At 66.4% G+C, this 19,039-nt stretch overlaps 1 protein-coding gene across 6 annotated transcripts; it reads right to left on the reverse strand.

Moving 5' to 3' along the window:
• Window positions 1-223: 223 nt before the first annotated feature.
• Window positions 224-18,948, reverse strand: CYTH1 (cytohesin 1). Of its 6 annotated transcripts, none has more exons than XM_087750929.1 (13): window positions 18,853-18,948; window positions 9,188-9,270; window positions 8,018-8,082; window positions 7,158-7,224; window positions 6,843-6,961; window positions 6,408-6,488; window positions 6,156-6,268; window positions 5,936-6,084; window positions 5,723-5,834; window positions 2,655-2,731; window positions 2,282-2,353; window positions 1,804-1,958; window positions 224-1,586 (listed from the first exon to the last, which is right to left on the reverse strand). In XM_087750929.1, the coding sequence occupies exons 1-13, from the start codon at window positions 18,872-18,874 to the stop codon at window positions 1,508-1,510; spliced, it is 1,194 nt and encodes a 397-aa protein (XP_087607055.1). In that variant the 5' UTR covers window positions 18,875-18,948; the 3' UTR covers window positions 224-1,507. The 6 variants fall into 6 exon arrangements, with proteins under 6 accessions (XP_087607055.1, XP_087607054.1, XP_009470048.1 ...); XM_087750928.1 differs by lacking the exon at window positions 18,853-18,948 and adding an exon at window positions 14,063-14,342; XM_009471773.2 differs by lacking the exon at window positions 18,853-18,948 and adding an exon at window positions 12,051-12,311.
• Window positions 18,949-19,039: the final 91 nt, after the last annotated feature.

Below are 19,039 nucleotides of genomic sequence, written 5' to 3' on the forward strand. Positions count from 1 at the left end.
GAGAGGCCTTCAACTGGAACAAGCAGAGACTCAAACCAGGACCCTATTGGCCACAGCATTGCCAGCTTCATCCAACATGGCATGGTTACAGGGCTGGGCACTGAAATCTTGGGGCTGGGAGAAGCATGAACCTGGTCGCAAAGCCGTGGCACAGGGCAGGGGCGGTGGGGGGCCGGGGGTCTCGCCTGTCCCGAGCCGTACACAGAGCACAGGAGACCAAGGCTGAGCACTGTTCGGTGTTTATTTGCTGCAGATCCTCAGCACTAGTTTACAAGGCCATGGCAAAAAAAAAAAAAAGTTAGAATAAAAAATCCTGCCACCCCCCGCCCTCCGGAGAGGCCTCTGCACAGAACGACCCAACATACAAAATAATCTAAAAGGAGAAAACTATACAGGAGTATTTACAGCTCTGATAAATAGACTAATACTGATCCAGGTGCCTCTCTCCAGACCATGTGCAGTGGCCAGGGGAACAGGACAAGACACGGGTGTTTGCAAGGCAGAGGCAAGGGGGCTGCAGCCCCCAGCCCAGCCGGACCCCCTCCGCAGCACCTGGCCCTGGCACAGGCTCCAGGCACGTCCCACCACCCACTCGGGAGCGAGAGCTTGTGCTCAAGATGACGGCCACCCCTGGCGTGGCCTCCCCCGCCCCTCACTGAGGGGATGGTGCTGCAAGGACATGCCAGGGGCAATGCCACCTGGTGCTGCCGGACCAGGGCCCTCATCCAAGCTCTGGCACCCCATGGCTGGGTGAGGACATCTGTGCCCCATGTGGCACCACTGCACACCGGGATGGTGACAAATCCCTGGCCCTCAGCCTTCCCTGCGCCCACAGGCGCCATCTCCAGTGCAGGAACGGCTGGGAGGGTCCATGGCAGCAGCATGGGGAAGCCCAGGACAGACCCAGGCCCGCTACAACGAGGGCCAGGAGTCCTGCCTCCATGGGGCCACCCCCCAGCTGCCCTGGGGCTGCTGCCCTTCACCCCGGCGCCTGCAGCACCCCAAAACCACCAGCTGCTAACCACCAGCTGTTCACCTTCCCGACGGGGCACCCCAAGTGCTTCAGGACACGGGTGGTGGGGGGGATCCAGCAACATGTGCGGCTGCACGCTGGCTGGGGCATCGGGAGCAGGGAGGGTGCCTATGGTGCCCCACTGCCCAGCCCTGGCTGGCCAAGGCGGGAAGGGAGGACGATAAACACACAGCACTCCCCATCCTGCAGCTGAGCCCAGGACAGGACGGGGCTCTCTGTGCACACGGGTGTTGCCATCCCAGCTCCAGCCCATGAAGATGCTGTCTGGGAGATGAGGCAGTGATGGGAGGGTCAGAGCCACCGAGACGCCTGTGCCCTCTCCCTCTCCCCACGGTAAAGAAACTGTGAAGCTGAAGCTGGGTCTTGGGCCCCAAGGGCCAGGCTGCAGCGCAGCCCCAGCCCCGCAGCCCTCTGGGGAGGGGAGACGCTTGGGCTGCCAGGGGCACGCTGGCCTCGCAGGGCCAGTGAAAGCTGCTAGTGCCTCTTGGTGGAGGACACCTTCTTCTTCCTGGCGGCCAGCATCTCATAGAAAGGGTCCCGGCTGATGGCTGCCCTGGCAGGGGAACAACGGCTTGGGTTAGCTGTACGGCCAGGCGAAAACTGCTGCAGGATTGGGTCTGGCCGGCCTGGCAGGGGCTTGGGCAGGTCCCTTTGTGCCCCTGGGAAAGCCCATTCCCCCCCATCCTTACAGGGCACCCCTCAAGCACAGCAGACAGGTCCCCACCGTGCCCCTGCCCAGCACCCTGCCACTCGCTCCTCCGAGCACTCACTTGATGCACTTGATCCACTCCTCCTTCTCCTCGGGCGTGGGGGCAGAGATGCGGTACACCGTGTGGTTCCCCTCCACCACCCGCCCGTCCGCCTCCGTCTTGCAGGCCTTGATCACCTGGTCCTTGTTGTCCGGGATGTAGAGCTCAAAGCAGTTCTGGGAGGGAGGAGACTGTTCAGAGGCAGCCCCCGCTTCCAAAGGGGATCCCAGGCTGGGATGAGGCAGAGGACGAAGGCTGCAGGCACTCCCCTGGCACAGCCACCCCCCCAATGCAGCAGAGAGGGATGGACATGCTGTGACCGTCACCCCACGGCCCCCAGGCATGCCCTGCCACCAGCCCTGGACACTGCCCTCCCGCCTCTCCCAGGGGCATCCCTCAGGGGCTGCAGCACCTCCCGGCTTTCCCTGCCCTGCTCCTGCCCCAACCAAAACACCAGGGCTGCCCCACCAGCCCCAGGGGACCCTGCTGTGGCACTCACGGGCTTTTTCGAGTCCTCCACCTCGCGGATGCTCAGGTTCTCCAGGGGGATGATGCCACGGGGCTCTTTATCCTGGTGGGGCCAAGCAGAGGCTTTAGCTGCAGGCTGGACAACTCCAGACCCCACCCGCGAGCCCCAGGCAGGGCTGGATGCTCCAAACACCCCTATCCCCAACACCCCTCTGCACAGGCATCTAGGGCTGCCCGTCCTGCACCCCTACAGTCACCGGCACCTCAGCACGGCAGGAGGCAGGCTGCCAGCCCCGCGCCGGGATGCTGCGCCCAGTCTGTGCCACGCAGGCAGATGAGCGCTGGGCCCGATCCGGCGCCCTTCCCTGCCCCGGCTCAACACACCCCAAACAAAGGTCACTGACCGTTGTGTACTCGAAGTAGTAAAGGCAGTTGTCGGTCAGGATGAACCAACGTCGCTTCCACGTCTTCACCCTGCCTCCTGGGAGCAGATAGGGGCAGGTTGGGCGCAGCCCCGGCGGAGCGTGGCCGGGACACGCGCCTGGAAGCTCGCGGCACATGGAGGCTACAGCAGAGCTGAGGCTCACGCAGACACACACAGACAAGCACCAGGCGCCGGGGCGCAAGCAGAGCCAGGCAGCCCGGCGGGCGCCGGGCGCAGCAGCAGCAGCAGGCAGCACACACCACGCCGGGCAGGGCACGAGCAGGAGCGGAAAGCAGACGGGATGAGGATGGAGGCGGAGGGTGGCTGAGGGGGCTGGGCCCAAAGCACTGAGCCCATTCCCACCCAAAACACTGATTCAGCATGGCCAGAGGACACTGCAGCCAGGCAGCTCTCGGGGGGACACAGGGGCTTTCTGTTCACACTGACCACGCTCCTGCTGCGTCCTGGCCAGCACAGCCCACTGCTGGGGCAAGGCATGAGCCCAGGGCTACAGCTCGCGGACTTTTGGTCAGAGGGAGTTTCACAACCGCCACTGCAGAGGGAGAAGCCGCTCCCTGGGCTCAGGGATTGCTCGCCCCAGGCCCGGCTCCCCCTCTACCACGCCGGCGTGCTCTGGCCATCACAGCGGTGCCAGGCGTGCTGCCACCATGGGATGAGCACCCAGGCCGTGCTGGCCGGGGCCAGCGCAGATGTGAGGAGGCACTCTGTGCGCTGGGGGCCGTGCTCATCTCCCCCATCCCACGGGGAAGGCCCCGTGCCTCCTTGCTCCCCCGTGCCAGCTGCCACCCACCCCAGTGTCTGCCCCAGAGCCAGGCTGGGGCCAGCACTTCCTAGAGGAAAACCCCCCTCTGCCTCCCTCCAGCCAAACCCACCCCAAAACCCCGGGCTTGACCCTCTCCAGCCCCCAGCCCTCCCCAAGGCCACCTCCTCTCCCTCTCCCATGGGAAGAGGCCACGTGCCAGGGCTGGGTCCCACAGCACAGGGAGCGCAGGAGGAGCCCAGGGTTTCGGGCCCGCAGGGGCGCAGGGCTCCGTGGGGTCAGGCAGGGCCTGCAGAGCTGTACAGGACCAAGGGCTAGCGCAGCCCCAGGGGGAAACACTGACGCTCCCTGGCACCCCGGGGCTGCAGGTGGTGGAGCCAGGGCAGTGCCAGCACCCAGCACGGGGACTGCCATGAGCCCCCAGCACAGCACAGGGCACCACATAGGCGGCTCCTGCCTGCTCCCATCCAGCTGCAGGCACTCAGCACCCCCTGACCTGTCCTGAGAACACCCGAAACCCATCCCTCGTGGTGCTGGAGGCAAAGACCCACTGCGGCCGAACTGAGCTGTCTGCGAACACGGCGAAGCACGGACGGGTGGACGGCCCCTGCCAGCGGCTGGACAAAGAGCGGCTGCAGCCCTGTCCGTCCCCGGGCCGCGGGGTGCACCGGGGCAGCGGAGGGGGCCAGCAGGCCTCGGGGAGCGTTCGGCATCGATGGGGCCGGTACCCCGCATCCCTGCCCTGGCAGCATTGGGAGCGGGGCTGTCCCCTTGGCAGGCGAGGTCCCTGGGGCGGTGCAAGTGGTTAGCAGCAGCAGCAATGAGACTAATCACCAGCAATTAAAAACAAAAAGGAAACGAAGCCCCAGCGGCGTGAGCAGAGCGGGGAGAGGGGTACGTACCTCCTGGAGTTGGGGGCAAGGAAAGGAAGAGCCAAAATCATGGAAACATACAAATGAGGGAGAAAAGAAAATTAAAAAAAAAGAAAAAAAAAAAAAAAAGAGGAAACCCCAAAGAACCCCCCTTGCCCCGCGCAGGTCAGTGGCGCAGGGCTGCAGCAGGGAAGCCGTGAGGGGCCAGGCTGGCAGCACCGCTGCAGGGGCCAACCTGCCCTGGCTCGCTGTGGCTCTGTGGGACAGATCTCCTCAGCTGGGGGGGCACAGGGCCTGGCTCCCCCCGCCCCATGGCCTCCCTGTGGGGTCCCTCCCTGCCCCACTAATGGGCTGAGCCGTGGCAGCCGGGCTGGGGCCCACGGCTGCTCTGCTGCCTCTCCGTCCCCCCAGCCACCAATGGCCCCAACGGTGGCGGCGGGTGCCAGCCTGCCGTGCACGGGGCCCTTCTGCCAGTGCGGCACTGGGCTCGCTCAGGGACAGGAGAGGCAGGTCTGGGGCTCTCCCCCTCATCCCCCTGCCCCAGAGCCGGGGGGCAGATGGCCCTTGCTCAGCCCCAGGACTGCGCTCTGCACCTGTCAGGGCACAGTGGGGAGGCAAGGCCCCTCTCCCATCCCAAGGGGGTGGCAATACGGCAGAAACATCCCCCAGTGAGAGGACAGAGTCCCAACCCCAGCGAGAGCCCCAGAGAAAGGCCCCCACCAGACCCTGCTCCTGCCAGCACCCCGTTGTCCCCCCTCGCTTAACCCAGGCAGAGGACTCCCCAGAGCTGCCAAGAGGAGAAGCCACAGGAGCCAGGGCGTGGGGCGGGCTCGCCGGCCTCGAGAGCCGGGCTGTGCAGTGAGGCCGCGGGGATGCCATGCACGCTGCCTGCATGTGGAGCCGGGATGCGGAGGTGATAATGCTGTGGGAAGGTGAGGCAGGGACCAGTCTGTGGCATGGAGGGGGGGACGCACGCAGCCTGGGGCAGCTCGCCGCTCGCTCCCGGGGCCTGCTCCGACAGGACCCTGCTGTGACTCGGTGACAAGAAGGGCCTCACGGTCTCTGTGCTCCAACACCGGACCCTCGTACCAGCTCTGCACCCCAGGGCTTGCCCCACCTAGAGGCAGAATCCCCCGGGATGCCCACCCAGCCGCACCACAGAGCCTCACCAGCTGCAAGTCCACTCCTGCCACCCAGCCCAGAGAAGATGGAGGGCTGCTGGACGTATGGACACCTTCCCCACGGGGGCTGTGCCCCTGTCTGCAGCCTCTTGCCCCTCCACAGGGCCACACTCCGAGGAGCCAGGCCAGCAGGCGAGGTGCACACAGCCCAGGGGCATCGCACCCACGGCCCAGCTCCTTCCCAGGCCACGTCTATCCAGCTGCCAGCACTCACCTAGCTTCAGGAGCCAGCCCTCCCGGTCCGGATTGAAGAACGTGTGGGTGAGGTCATTGCCATCGTCCTCAGGGATTTTGAAGGGTTCATTCTTGATGCTTTCATAGAGATTCTGGTACAACGATACACAGTGTCAGCTCTGCTCCACCCAGGAGCCCTGCAACAGGCCAGCTCCGCAGCCCAGCCCCGGCCCCTCGGCATCCCGTCCCTCACCCGGAGCAGCTCCTCAGGTAGGTCCCCCCCATCGTTGATGCCACGGTTCATGGCGATGAAGCGCTCCGCCGTGGGTTTGTCCTTGACGTTGGGGTTGTGCAGGCTGGTGTTCAGCATGATGATAGCAAAGGAGAGCACGTAGCAGGTGTCTACAGAGGCAGAAGGGAAAGTCAGCTGCGAGGCAGGATGGCCAGGGAGAGGGGCCAGGGCAGGCACTCACCTGTGGACTGGAAGACGCCGGGGTTGCACTGGCAGTACCGCTGGGCAAAGGCCTCCATCATCCGGTCAATCTTCTGCGCCTCCCCAGGCAGCCGGAAGCTCCACAGGAACTGCCTGCGAAGAGCAAGGCGTCGGGCTGCTTCGGGGGCTCCACGCACCCTCTGGCCACCCTGACGTTGCTACGGCCCCCTGCCAGCCCGCTGCCTGTCTCCGTTGATGGGACATGGGCCAGCTCCCAGCCCCCTTTGCTCACCGCAGGGCCTGCACGAGGTTGAGGTCAGTGAACTCGTGCAGCTCCACAAAGGCATGCAGAACTTGGATGTTGAACTCGTCCCTGCGGGAACAAAGCCAGAGCACGAGGGATGCATGATCACCAAGTCCTGTGACTGCCAAGCAGCCCCACGTCTCCCTGCCCCACTCCAGACTCTGCTCATTTGTGGGGGGAATCCTGCTTGCTACCCCCCCCCCCCCCCCCAAGTCCTGGACTGGTTTGCACACACTGGCCTCTTGCAAGTGCCAGCCATGGATCGAAGAGCCCCCCAGCTGGCCCTAGCACTTGGGATGCCCAGCCCGCCGTGTACCCCCACTCAGCTGCCCTGTAAGCTCAAAGAGCTGCAGTGTCCCATCTCTCAAGTGGTGAGAACCCAGGGCACCCTCAGGAGACCTGAGCTGCCCCAGACCAGCGTACCTCTCGCCCAGGTAGTCACCGATGGCTGTCTTGTTGAGGCCCTCTCCCTTGTAAAGGAACTGAGCGATATCCTCGCATGTGTTCTTCAACAGATCGTTTTCAATCAGGAACTGGATGCCCTGGAGTGGTACAAGAGGTGCTGCTCTGGGGCTTGCTGCTGACCCTGCCAGCCCGCCTGCTGCCTCCCCAGCCCCTGCCCTGGGTGCTGGCTCTGCCCCAGCCCCAGCAGGCAGCAAGGCACCTGGACCATGAGGTGGCAGAGCCCAGACAGGCTGGTGAACTGCCCTGCTCCCCACCCGGCCCACCCCGCAGTACCTTCTTGGGATCCATGTTGAACTTCTTCCTGCCCATGGCCACCTGCTTGTTCCTCTGCATGTTTTTCCTGCAAGGCACAAAGCAGCTCTGAGCACCCAGGGGGGACCTGGCTGCCTCCTGCCCATCCCCTCACCCCATGCGCTGCAGGGAGGGGTCAGCCTGGACCGAACGGGAGCCAAGCAACTTTGACCAGGCCGGGCCTCCTGTGTCAAACCTACATGGGGTGAAGCTGGCACACTGCTCCATGTCTCTGCCCCGCTCTGCAGCAGAGTGGCATGGGGCTGCTCTTGGCCTGCCAGGCCCCAGAGCAAAGAGGAGGTGCCGTGCTCCATCCACAGGGTCACCCCGTGCAGAAGGGGTGCCAGGTACAGCATCCCGGCAGGTCACCTCTGTATGGGGGGACGCTAGGGCAAGCTGGGTGCGGCGGGGCTCTGGGGAGAACAGCCTTCAGGCCCCAGTGGGGCCGGCGCAAGGGTGACAGCCTTCACGCCCCAGTGCGTGATTGGAAACGATGCTGGGAGTCAGCTCCTGTCAGCTGCCGGGACCCCCTAATCCCAGGCTGGCACTGCCTGCACCAGCTCAGAATAACAAAGTCTGACCGTCGCCGTGGCCAGACAGAGGGACCGAGGCTTGGAAAAACAGATCTTTGGAGCAGCAGTTCAGACTGGGATCCTGCTACTGCTCCACGGAATTCAGAGCGCCTGGGAAAGCCACCCACACCAGCACCCATGGGATGGGGCTGCACTGCTCAGCTGCCCACGGCTCCCACGGTGCGAGCGAGCCGGCGTTCAGGGCCGGCCTGGCCACAGGGGAGGGGGCTCAGTGGAGGCCCTGGGCTGCCGCGACAGCGGAGGACTCACCTCTCCTCCGTGGACCCCAGGTTCTCGATCTCATTCGTCACTTCTGCTATCTCATCTTTCAGCCGCTGAGGGGAGAGAGCACACTGAGACGGGAGGTGCCTCCCTCCCTCCCAAACCCTCCAGCCCCTCAGCCCTGACGGTAGCCCCGGGGCCATCCCCCCAGGAGGCCCCGGCAGCCCCTCCTTCCTTCCCTCCTTCCCAACCCCAGTGCTGCCCCAGGCTGAACCAGTTGGGGGGCACTGGCAGAGGGGGCTGGCTGCACCCCGCTGCTAATCCCCCTGCAGCATCGCCATGCTCTGAGTGTGCAGGAAGGGAGAGATTCAGAGGTTAACAAAATTACCCCCTAATCCCTTTAGATCATGCCCAGCATATGGCAGTAATTAGCCTCTGCTGCCTTAATCAGGGACACGACTGACGAGTGTCCCAGATGAGCACTGACCTCGCAGTCGCTTGCCAGGGCAGTGGCCTGGCCCAGAGACATGGTCCCTGCCTGTGCCAGGGAGGGGCTGGCACGGAGACGCCGGTGCCCTGGGCCACGGGGAACAGCACTAGCACGCAGCCCGAAGCTCTGCAGGGCGCAAGGAAAAGCCGCGGCTGCCTTGGCCCGGCAGGGCAGGCCAGCTGCCAGCCCAGGCCTGTGTCCCCTGCTGGGACCCTCTCCCTGGCCCCAGGGCCCCGCAGAGCCAACGCAATCAGGCAGCAAGGCAGCAGATCACAGGCTCCTTGCAGCAGCCACTGGCGTCTGCCCGGTGGGCCCAGCTCGCCCTGCGCTGCGATTCCAGCAGCTCCAATCCCCTGCCCCAGAAGGTCCACAAGAGCCCCCGCAGGCCGCAAGGAGAGGGGGGCTGGTGAGGAAAGGGGACAGGAGCACAAACCTGACTCACAGCCTTGCCTGGGCCTGCTCCTGCATGGGCTCTGTGGGTCTGGGGCACTGCACCCCGATCCCCCGGCCATTACAGGGCCAGGGCAGCCTTTCCTCCCTGCCTTACCTGGGCCACCCCCCCTTTCCCAGCAGCAGGGCAAGGGACCCTGGATGGGGCTGCAGGGACCCTGCCCAGTGACATGGGCAGGGAGATTGTCCCCTGCCTCCCAGGGGACAGCCCCAAGCAACAGGCTGCCACATCCAGGACAGGGGGTTGTGCATGCGGGCAGTGGTCCTCGGCATCACACCTGTATGTCAGCCAGCAGCTCCTGCTTGCGGCGGCGGATGTTCTCCAGCTCCTGGCACTCCTCCGGGGTCAGGTCACTGGGCACTGAGCGGAGACACAGTCAGGTCAGCATGCATGGCTGTAGGAATCATCCCCACCAGGCTCCAGGCACAGCCTCTGCTCCCGGCCGGCAGCCCAGAGCCCGTCAAGAGCTGGGATGCGGAGCTGCCGGGTCCCGGAGGAGCCAGGCCGACAAGCAGTGCCCCTGGCCCTGCACAGCGGCCAAGTGCCACCAACGGCACGCGAGGAATGTGAGGGCCTGGGCATTGCCCTGCTGGGCTGCAGAGGCAGTGGGGGAGCCGGGCACCGCCGGTTCCTGCTGATTCAGCCCGCGGTGGCCAGGCAGCAAGGGCAGCGAGAACCAGCAAGGACCAGCTCCAGCACTCCTCCCTCCGGCCCTGGCCCTGCCGTCCCACCAAGTCCAGTTTAACTCCACTCCACCCTAGTTGGGCTGGTGTTGGTGTCTGTCCCGCTCCCTGCCATGGCTGGGCAGCTGTACTGTGCCCCACGGTACCGGGCTCCTCACAGACCTCAAGCCCCACGGGTTGCTCTGCCGCACCAGACCAGCCCCGGAGAAAACCAGCTCCTGGCCGTCCTTGCAGTCCCCTCTATGCTGGATCTGTCCTTCCAAGCGAGGGCTCAGAGCCGGCACACCCTCCGGACAAACCTGGTCCACACGCCGTGCCGTCTACACCTCCCTGTCACCCCATGGGAGCCAGGCACCCCCTCCCCAACACCGTCCCCAGGGCTCAAGCCCGCAGCCACCATGTGCTCCCCCTTGCTCCCGAGCCCACAGCTCCCGGGACATTCCTGGTGCTCCCCGGTGCGTGACCTCGCCCTCCGCAGTGACACGGCGTCCCGTTTCTTTTCCCTCCCGTCCCCAAGGTCACCCACTTCTCCTGCAGTGCTCCTGGCCCTCATCTACCGCCCATGCCTCCCACCAGCAGATTCCAGCAGCTCCCTCGCACGCCACACCAAGGCCACCCGTGAAAACACCAAAGCACCGTCCCTCCAGAGCACCGTCCCCGAGGGAGGTGGCAGCAGCACCCAGCGGCTCGGCCCTCACACTGCCTCCTGCCCGGGGGTGCTGGGGACAGGCACACGGGAGGGCTGTCACCACCTTCTCCTACCCCAAACATTACCGCTCCATTCCGCCGAGGCCCCACGTGCCACCATGGCCGTAGTCTCCAGGCCACCGCTGCCACCAGCCCGGACTCACCCAGAGCGTCCCCAGCACGGCCACCTGCCCCGTCCCAGCACCCAGGGACGCCACATGCCTTTGAACCAGCACCGTCCTCAACCACGCATCGTTTCTCCCCGAGCCGCCAACTCGTCCGTGGGAGCCGCACACGCCCCTGGGGCGATCACGACTACGCAAATCGAATCTCTGAACTCAGCACTTCCCTGGCTCCGCTCGCGCTTTCTGACGAGCTTCCTCCTTCGCAAAAATCCCCCACTGCCAAGGTCAGCGGCAGCCTCGGCTTGCAACACCATCCCTCCAGACATGATGGCAACACTTCCCAATATTTTCAGTCTCCGACACTAGGAAGCATGAACCAGACAACCTGGCTCATGGCACCAGGTTAAAAGTTATTTAAACTTAAAATACTGGAGGCCTTGCCTTATCGATACATCTGAGCACCTTTCGCGCAGCCCAGTGCCATTCCCACAGGGGCTCGGCCCCTCCTGCCTGGCACCCAGGGCACCCAGCAAGCCCAGGCTTGCTGTGGGAAGGCCGAGCTGCATCACGCACCCGTTGCCAGACGCACAACCCCCTAAATCCCTGGGCTGCAGTGCGTGCCGCAGGACCCTCCCGCCTGGCCGCAGCTGCAGGGGAGGTAAAATTCAGTGCCAGGGTTGGACTTGTTGCGAGGAGAGCTGGCCGAGGGCGGGAGGCTGGAGCCAGCAAAGGGACCCGCTGGCACTCGGCTGATGAACAGCACAGGAGCCCCGGCAGGAGCAGCTCTGCCTTCCCCTGCCCACCTGTGAGCGGGCAGGGGTCTCGGCAGGCCCCGGGGCAGGCGCGGCAGAGAATGAGAGGCTGCAGGGGAGAGGGTGCCAGCAGGTCTGTACCAGAGCCCGGGAAGGTCCCTCCCTGCCTGCGCTGCTGTGGTGGAAGGCGAGCACTCGTGACACCAGCCCAGCCATGTCAGCAGCAGCTAGAGGAAGAGAAACCCCAGACGCAAGAGCTTTTCTGGGGAAGGAAGAGGGCGTTAACCCTTCCGCGGCACTCTGCACAGCACCCACCCCACAGTGCCGAACGGAGCCCAAACAATTCCCAAGAGGCCGGCAAGCCCTGCCACAGGTTGCAGGGAAGAGGAGGCTAGAGCAGGTGCTCACTGCCCCGGCTTCATCCTGGCACAGGAGTTGGGGCACAGCGACCCGTGGGACTGTGGGGATCCCAGTGCTGGCGCCTGCTCCCCGCCAGCACGAGGCCCCAGCGTAGGGGGGCTGGGGGCTCCCGCAGCTCCTGCTGCTGACAGCTGAGCCTGAGGACCCTGCACGCCAGTGGCAAGCAGGAGGACAGCAAGGGGCACCAGCAGGATTAATCCATCTGTCCCAGGCTCCAAGGTTGCTGGGGCCTGCGGCAGCTGGGAACAGGAGCAGCAGCATGTCCCCCACTCCTGCTGTGCCCAGCACAGAGCAGAGCCCCCCCTGTGGCGTGCAGAGGCCACATTCACCCCCTGTGCTCCTTCCTACCCCGCTGCCCCAAAACAAGCAGGCAGGGTCAGTGGCACGGCAGTGGGGCAGACACAGACCCCCCATGCCTGCCTCCCCCTTGCCCCGGCCCCACCAGCCTCCCCGCGTCCCTGGGCCAGGCTCACCGCTGCCCTCCGCCCTGAGCACCATCCTGGCAGGCTGTCTCCACCAACTCCGCCGGCCGTGCCCGTGCTGCTGGCGGCTCCGGAGAGGTGCTGCTGTTTCAGGGTGCGGACACCTGCCCGCCCCGGTGCTTCTGGTCCTTCCCGGGGTGAGTCAGGGCTGCGCCTGGCCAATGAGCTCCGGGGCCGCCTGGGCGTCATCCCGGCGAGAGAGCTAGCACCAGCAACACCCTGTTCCTGCCGCAATCAGCCCAGGGCTGCCAGCACCTTAACTCCTTTGCTCCCGGCCAGGCCGGGGAGTGGGGCAGCCAGGGCCCTGCTCCCCATCCTCGGCCCTGGGGTCAGAGGATGTGATGTGCTGGGGTTCCTGGCAGGCAGAGGTTGTGTTGGGGTCCGCTGCCCAGGATGCTCAATCCGGCACATCTTGAGCTCGCTGCAGCAATGCCGGGGTCCCCTCCCCTCCATCAGCTGGGGCCCCCCACCCCAGCAGACCCCCTGGCCCTGCCGCAGGGCCATGCCTGCAGCGGGAGCAAACCCTCGGCACATCCCTGTGTCCCACTGTCAGCTGCCTGGAGAGGCCGCATGAACCTCGGCCACCTTGACTCAGCTAAATCCTGCTCGGCAGCACGAGATGGAGAAGCAGCACCCAGAACACCAGCTATGGAGCAAGGGGAGGAAGGGCTTTGGAAGCCTTGCATCGGTCCTTCGGCCCACAGCTGTGCTGCACCGCTACCCAGCCCTCCTGCCAGCCCGCGCCGTGCCTGCACCAGGCTGTGCCGCAGGGGCAAAGGCACTGGGTTTAGGCAGACTGTGGGGACAAGCCGACGGTGCCGGCAGCGGCTGTTGCTGGGCTCTGCTGTGGGGCACTGCTGCCCGCTCCCGCCATGCCCCGCAGCTGGGGGGCCCGTGGGGCCCCGAGAAACTTCCTGCCCGTCTCAGCACACCACATCCTGTTTTTACTGCGCCGTGTGCGCATCCTGGGTTGCGTCAGCCCTGTCCTTCCCCACCGACAGCCGAGGTGCGTCAGGAGAAGGGTCTGGGGACAAGCAGCTCCAGGAAAGACCCTCTCAGGTGGCCAGGCCTCGCACTCAGAGCCAGCCAGGGCCCTCACGCTGCTTCAGCACAGCCCTGCTCGTCACCCCTACTCCCTGCACCCAGAGCCCAGCAGGGAGCCCATGTCCACAGCCACTGCCTCGCTCTCCAGCGGCTCCAGGCTCCTGCACCCCCCATGCACAGAGCCCCGGCCCACGGTGTGGCCGGGTGAGCACCGGCTCGGTCACGTCCACAACGCGGGCGCCAGGAGCGCCGCCCGGCAGGCGCCTCGCCTGCTCTCTACACGGTTCACTGTGCTGGGTCTCAGGCAGAACAGAGCCTGCTGCTGCCCGGCCTCAGCTGCCAGCAGGGTGCAGGGCTGGCCAGAGGAGGTCTTGCAGCCCCATGCCCCATGGCACGGCCACCCCCAGTCCCACGCTTGGGCAGGAACCCACAGACAGCAGCAGCTCACGTGGGCAGCCAGCCCACAACAGCAGCCCCAACGCAGCAGGCGCTGGGCTGCCCTGCACAGATTTTGGTTTGGAGAGCGCTGCCCCGAGCTGCTCTTGCAGCCACATGCACTTGCAGCGGCGAGGGTGGCCGAGTGCTCACGCATCGCCCAGGGCAGGAGGACAAGGGGCTGGGACAGGACCTGCCACAGCCACACCGGGCTGTGTGCACCCTCCTGGCTGCTGCTGCCGGCTCCTGCTCACCCCCTGTCCCAGGGCAGCACCCAGCACCGGTGCAGGGCAATGCCATCTGAGGCAGCCCAGTGCCCAGCCATCCTGCTGGGGCTCAGCGCTTGCACAGGCCCGAGCCTGGGGAGGCCGGCGGTGCGCGGGGGAAGGAGGCGGCGAGACGGTGAGGACTCTCTATGCTGCTGTCAGCAGGAGCCATATGGAGCAGGAGCTGCGGGCACCGATACATCTTCCAGGGGGCCGGGAACCCCGTGGCAAGCAGAAGGGAGGGCATGAAGCGCCTACCTGCCTTGGCGGCCACCGAGGGGCAGAGGAAGGCCTGGAAACTGGAGGCACAGAGCTCGCTGACTGTCCCCATGCTGCGGAGGTCCTGCGCAGGACACTGCCAGCTCTGAAGGGGCAGGCAGGAGCAGGCAGAGGCCTGGCAGGTGCCCTGTGGCTGAGCAGCAGGCTCTCCGGTGCCGGGGCCTGCAGGCAGGGTGCAGGCAGGGGAGCCGGAGGACTCCCCGCTCTGGCTGGAGCCGGGGAAGGCAGCTCAGGCAGGGGAGCTCCAGCTGCAGGAGCCCACGCGCCAGCCCCAGCCAATCCCTGCTGCTCCCTGCCTGCACACCAGCCTGCTCTGCTCCCGATGCTCCGGCCGGCGGCTCAAAGCCACTTAGAGGACAAGGAGTTTGGGAACTCCCCAGCAGCCCCCCCGCCCCGGGCTGCCTGCCCCCCGGCAGCCCCCTTGCCCCCGCGGGGGGCTGGCAGTGGGGTATTTTTAGAGCGGTTTTATCCCTCCGTATTAGAGCGTTAAGCATCAGGAGCTGGCGGTCGCGTAGCAACCAGCACTGCATAAAGGAGGGTGCACGAAGAGACACAACGCGGCTCTGGCGAGGCGTGGGGAGCGGAGGGTGCCGCCACGGCCCCTGCTCGGGGGGCACAGGGCCCGAGCACCAATCCCGGCACAGCCCCAACAGGCTGAGCCTGCCCTGCGTGCCGTGCATGGGCAGGCCCGCTACGCCTTCTGCCAGCCCCCCGGCAATGCTGGTCAGACAGCTGAGCTCCAGGCACGTCCCAGTGGCAATGGAGGTGCCTCCTGCTCTGCTGTGGTCTTGGGGTGCTGGAGGGCTCCTGCAGCAGGAACTGGGGGGGGGTCCTGCCCCGAGATCCTGCCCTCAGGGCCAGCTGCGGAGGTGGGGGGAAGGCACAGCCCTCCCGGCCCCCAGCCCCACTGCACCTCCGTCTCCCCAGCCCCACAGGCACCCAGCGAACCCAAACCGGACAAACAGCTCTTTCCCTCAAAGCAGGAGCGATCCCCAAGCACAGGGCACAGCCGTGAGTAACAAACCCCAGAGCCTGTCAGGGCATGAGGCAGCGTCCTGCGGACAGCCCGGCTGTTGGCTCTCGGCTGCCAGGAGCCAGCAAGCTCCGCTCGCCTGCGCCGGCAAGCACTGGGACGCGCTGAGCTAGGAGAAACCTGAGCAGGGCAGGCAGGAGCCCTGATGGGGCAGGCAGCGGGGAAGGGCACCCTGAGAGCAAGCCACCCTCACAGGCAGGAGGGTGCTGGGCAGGAGGGGACCCCGGCTCCCAGGAGCAGCGTGGCTGGGGACAAAAAGAAAGGTGGAGATGAGTAGCTCGCAGGGCTGCGAGGGCAGCCAGGCACTCGCCACCAGCATGACCAACCTTCTGGTTTCGGCACCACTTCCCCTTTCCTAGGGGCTGAAGTGGTGGTTGCCACATCGCCGGGGGCCTTCAGCAGCCAGGAGGCACAAGAGCAGGCAAGAGGGGCTGGGGTACGTGGGACTGAGCCGGGCACCTGGTGTGGCAAGCGCCTGCCTGGGGCCCGGACCGGCAGCTGGGAAACCCCTGTGTGGCAAGGGCACCTGAGGGTGCTCCAGGCAGCTTGAAGCAGGGCCAGGCGACACCTCCCGGGCTCAGCGACCCGGACACCCGCCTCAATCCTCGCACCCTGCCTGGGCGAGGTGAGGTGTTTACAAACACCCCGGGGTTATGCTAACCACAGCTCTGGGCCCCGATCCTCAACCTGCCAAAAAGCAGGGCCCCGGAGAGCTGCCTCCCTCCACCAGCCTCCCCCCGCCCTCAGGCCCAGAGGAGAAACTTCCGACCCCAACCCAGCTGCGGTGGCCCAGCGCACAGATGGGCTGAAATGTCCACTTGGGGACACGCGGGCCCCGCTGCATCCCTGACGTGTAATTGCTGAGTGCCAGCAACGCGGCTTCTTGTCCTCTGCTCCCGAACATCCCAGGAGAGGAACCAGCTAATTGCCTCTGCCCAATGCCGCACTGCCCGAGCCCCATCAGCCTCGGCCCCTGGCTCTGCTCTCCGAGCCCAGTGCCATCCCTGCACCATCCCCGTGTCTTCGACCTGGGAGCCCCAGAGCTCCGCAGAAGAGCTGTTCCCCCAGCGGCTCACCCCTTCGCCATGCCAGGGAAGGGGTTGGCGCATCACTGGCAGCTCCCCTGGCAGCGTCCCACCCAGCCCCGGTCCCCTCGGTGCAGAGGTGCACCCCGCAGGCCCGGGCTGCCTCCGAAACAGCTGAGCCCCTGCCAAGGGGCCTGCCAGGGCCTGCCTGCAAACCAGGGCTGTGAGGGCTGGCAGTGGGGAGAGGGGAGGGATCCTCCCAGCCTGCTGGGGGGCCTGAGAGCCCACCCCCCTTTGGGGCTCTCCCGCACCTCACATAGCCCACGCCTCCTCCTGGCACTGGCCATCCTGCCCCAGACAGCGAGGCCCCCCAGGCACAAGCCGCTTTGCGGGAGGCTGCATCAGCCCCGCTTAGAGAAATCCCTTAATCCCCCAGGCCAGAGCAAGCAGTAATCCCCTGGGTGCAGCAGGATTACCAGCGCTGCCCAATCCCCCTCGCGCCAGGGCTGGGCCTGAGCAGAGACGGGGCCCAGCTCAGGACATGGTGCCAGGATGGGACCGGGCTCCCCGCGGCAGGCTGCTCACCGGTGCTGCAGCTCGGTGGGGCAGCAGCAGCCAGGCTGGTTCCCTACCACGACATTGCCACCCTGCCGTCCAGAGGCATTTGCACCCACACTGCCACACTTGGTCAGCTCCGGTCTAGGCATGGGCTCAGTCTCACCGCTGTCCCCATGGGAAGATGCTGGGAAGGGGGTGGGATTGCAGCCCCACGCCCTGGCAGGAGCGGGGGGAGCCCGCATCTGTGCCGCCAGCTGCTCACCCTGGGAGTTGCTCTCTGTTGAGGCAAACGGCTGGAGAGGGGTCTCGTATCATGGGGCAGACACTGGCGTCAGCACAATCCCACCAACAAGAGCCTCCCTGTTGGGGTCCCGCCGTGCCGAAACCTCGGCAGACAATCCTCTGCAAAACCAACAGAGCTCAAGGGTTTCAGGAGAGCTGCAGATTGCAATGCCCCTGCAACAGGGACAGCGGCAGGGATCTGGACGTGGCTGTGCCACCCGTCCTGCGCGCTGCCCTGTGGCCCCCATGGCATAGTGAGCAGGCAATTTCTGATGCTGACAGACAACCCAGGACATCTTCCAGGCGATTCCAGGAAGCAGCGAGAGGCTGCTTGAAGAATCGCTCCCTGCAGCGTTCTCCCACTAATAGGCTGCATCCGACAACGCCCGTGTTGGCCGGGCACTTGCACCTTATCTCACGCAGTAAACTCCCCACCGCCAAGCGGAGTCGCTTCTGGGGTGGAACAGAAGCCTCCTAATCAGCTGCGTTGCACAACTGTGGCAGGCAGGAAGCCGGCCTGTGAGCCAGCGCTGCCGGTAGCAGCATCTGCACCAGGAGTTCCCGGGAAGAACGGTCACCAGCATGGCTTGCAGCATCGGGACCTTGGTTTCAGATCTCACCCAGACTCCAGCCTCTCCCTCAGCAAAGTCCTCACCCAAGGAAAACCCACCTGCCGAACCACAGGAACCTGCCTCAGAGGGCTGAGGCACAGGCAGCGCCTTCCTGCCCAGTCTTGCTCCTCGGCACCAAGAGGGAATGCTCTGCGGACACGGAGGATGGAGGAAAAGCAGGGGAGCAATCTGCACATGCCGCTTGTCCCACCCTGGGGACAGGCCCTAGGTGCACACCGGGCGCTCCCATGGCATGCAGACACGCTGCCGAGCTGCGGTGGTTTGTGAGATGTTCAACAGATGCCATCGGCACGAGCCTGCCCTGCAGATCCGCAGAGCCTGAACTCAGACAGCGCTCAGGCAGCAGCTGAATACAAAGTGTGAGCAGAGAGAAGGCGTGCTGGCAGCAGGTCCCAGAGCCCGGGTAGCACCGACACCGCGGTCCCCATTCCCTATAGCCAGGAGCGCTGACACCACAGACAGCAGGTCCCAGAGCCCAGGTAGCACTGACACTGCAGGCAGCAGGTCCTAAAGCCTGGGCAGCACCGACACTGCAGGCAGCAGGTCCCTGTGGCCAGGCAGCACCGACGCCGCAGTCCCCGCTCCCCAGGGCCGGGCAGCCGCAACGCTGCGGGCAGCGGGTCCCAGAGCCTGGCAGCACCGACACCGCAGGCAGCAGCGGGTCGCGCGCTGCAGGCAGCTCGCGAGCTCTGGCAGCAAAGCAGCACGGCGCCGGCTGCGCGGGGCCGCCGGGGCTGAGCTCCGGGGAAGGACGAGGCGGCGCCGCCAGCGCAGCGGGACCGCCGGGGCTCCGGGGCTGCGGGGACGGACCGGCCCCCGCCAGCTCCCCCGCGGGCCCCGCGCTCTCTGCGGGCACCGGGGGCCCGTTTCCTCCCGGCGCTTCCTCCACCGCCCTCCCGGCCCCGCCCGGCCGATGCCGCGAAGGCCGCGGCCGAGCAGCCGCTCTGCCACCTGCGGGCGCGGGTCCCGCCGCGCCCCAGCCCCAGCCCCAGCCCCAGCCCCAGCCCGGAGCCGCCGCCCCCGCTTTTGCACCTGGCAGCGGCCCGGCCCCAACGCTGCCGCCCGCCCCGCGGATCACGGACCATCACGGACCACCCCGGCCCCTCGCCCCGGTCCCCGCCGCCTGCGTGCCCGGTACCGCGGGACCCACCCCGGCCCTCCGCCCCGCCGCGGCCCGGCCCAGGCGGGGGGCCCGGAGCCCCCCCGGCCGCTGGCCGCTCCCCCCGGCCCCGCACTGACCGTAGCCGCCCTCCTCCTCCATCCCGCCGCCGCCGCCGCTCCGGCCTCGCCCGCGTGACGAAGCCGCCACGGCCGACGGCACGTGACGCGGGAAGGGGCGCTGCCAGGCAGACTCCGCCCCCCGGTATCGCACCGCCCCGCGCGGTGCACCGCCCCGCCCCGCCCCGCCCCTCCGAGCCGAGCCGAG

The sequence above is a fragment of the Nipponia nippon genome, unplaced genomic scaffold (assembly GCF_047370975.1).
Source record: "Nipponia nippon isolate SJK-2023a ecotype South Korea unplaced genomic scaffold, ASM4737097v1 scaffold_14, whole genome shotgun sequence".
Lineage (NCBI taxonomy): Eukaryota > Metazoa > Chordata > Aves > Pelecaniformes > Threskiornithidae > Nipponia > Nipponia nippon.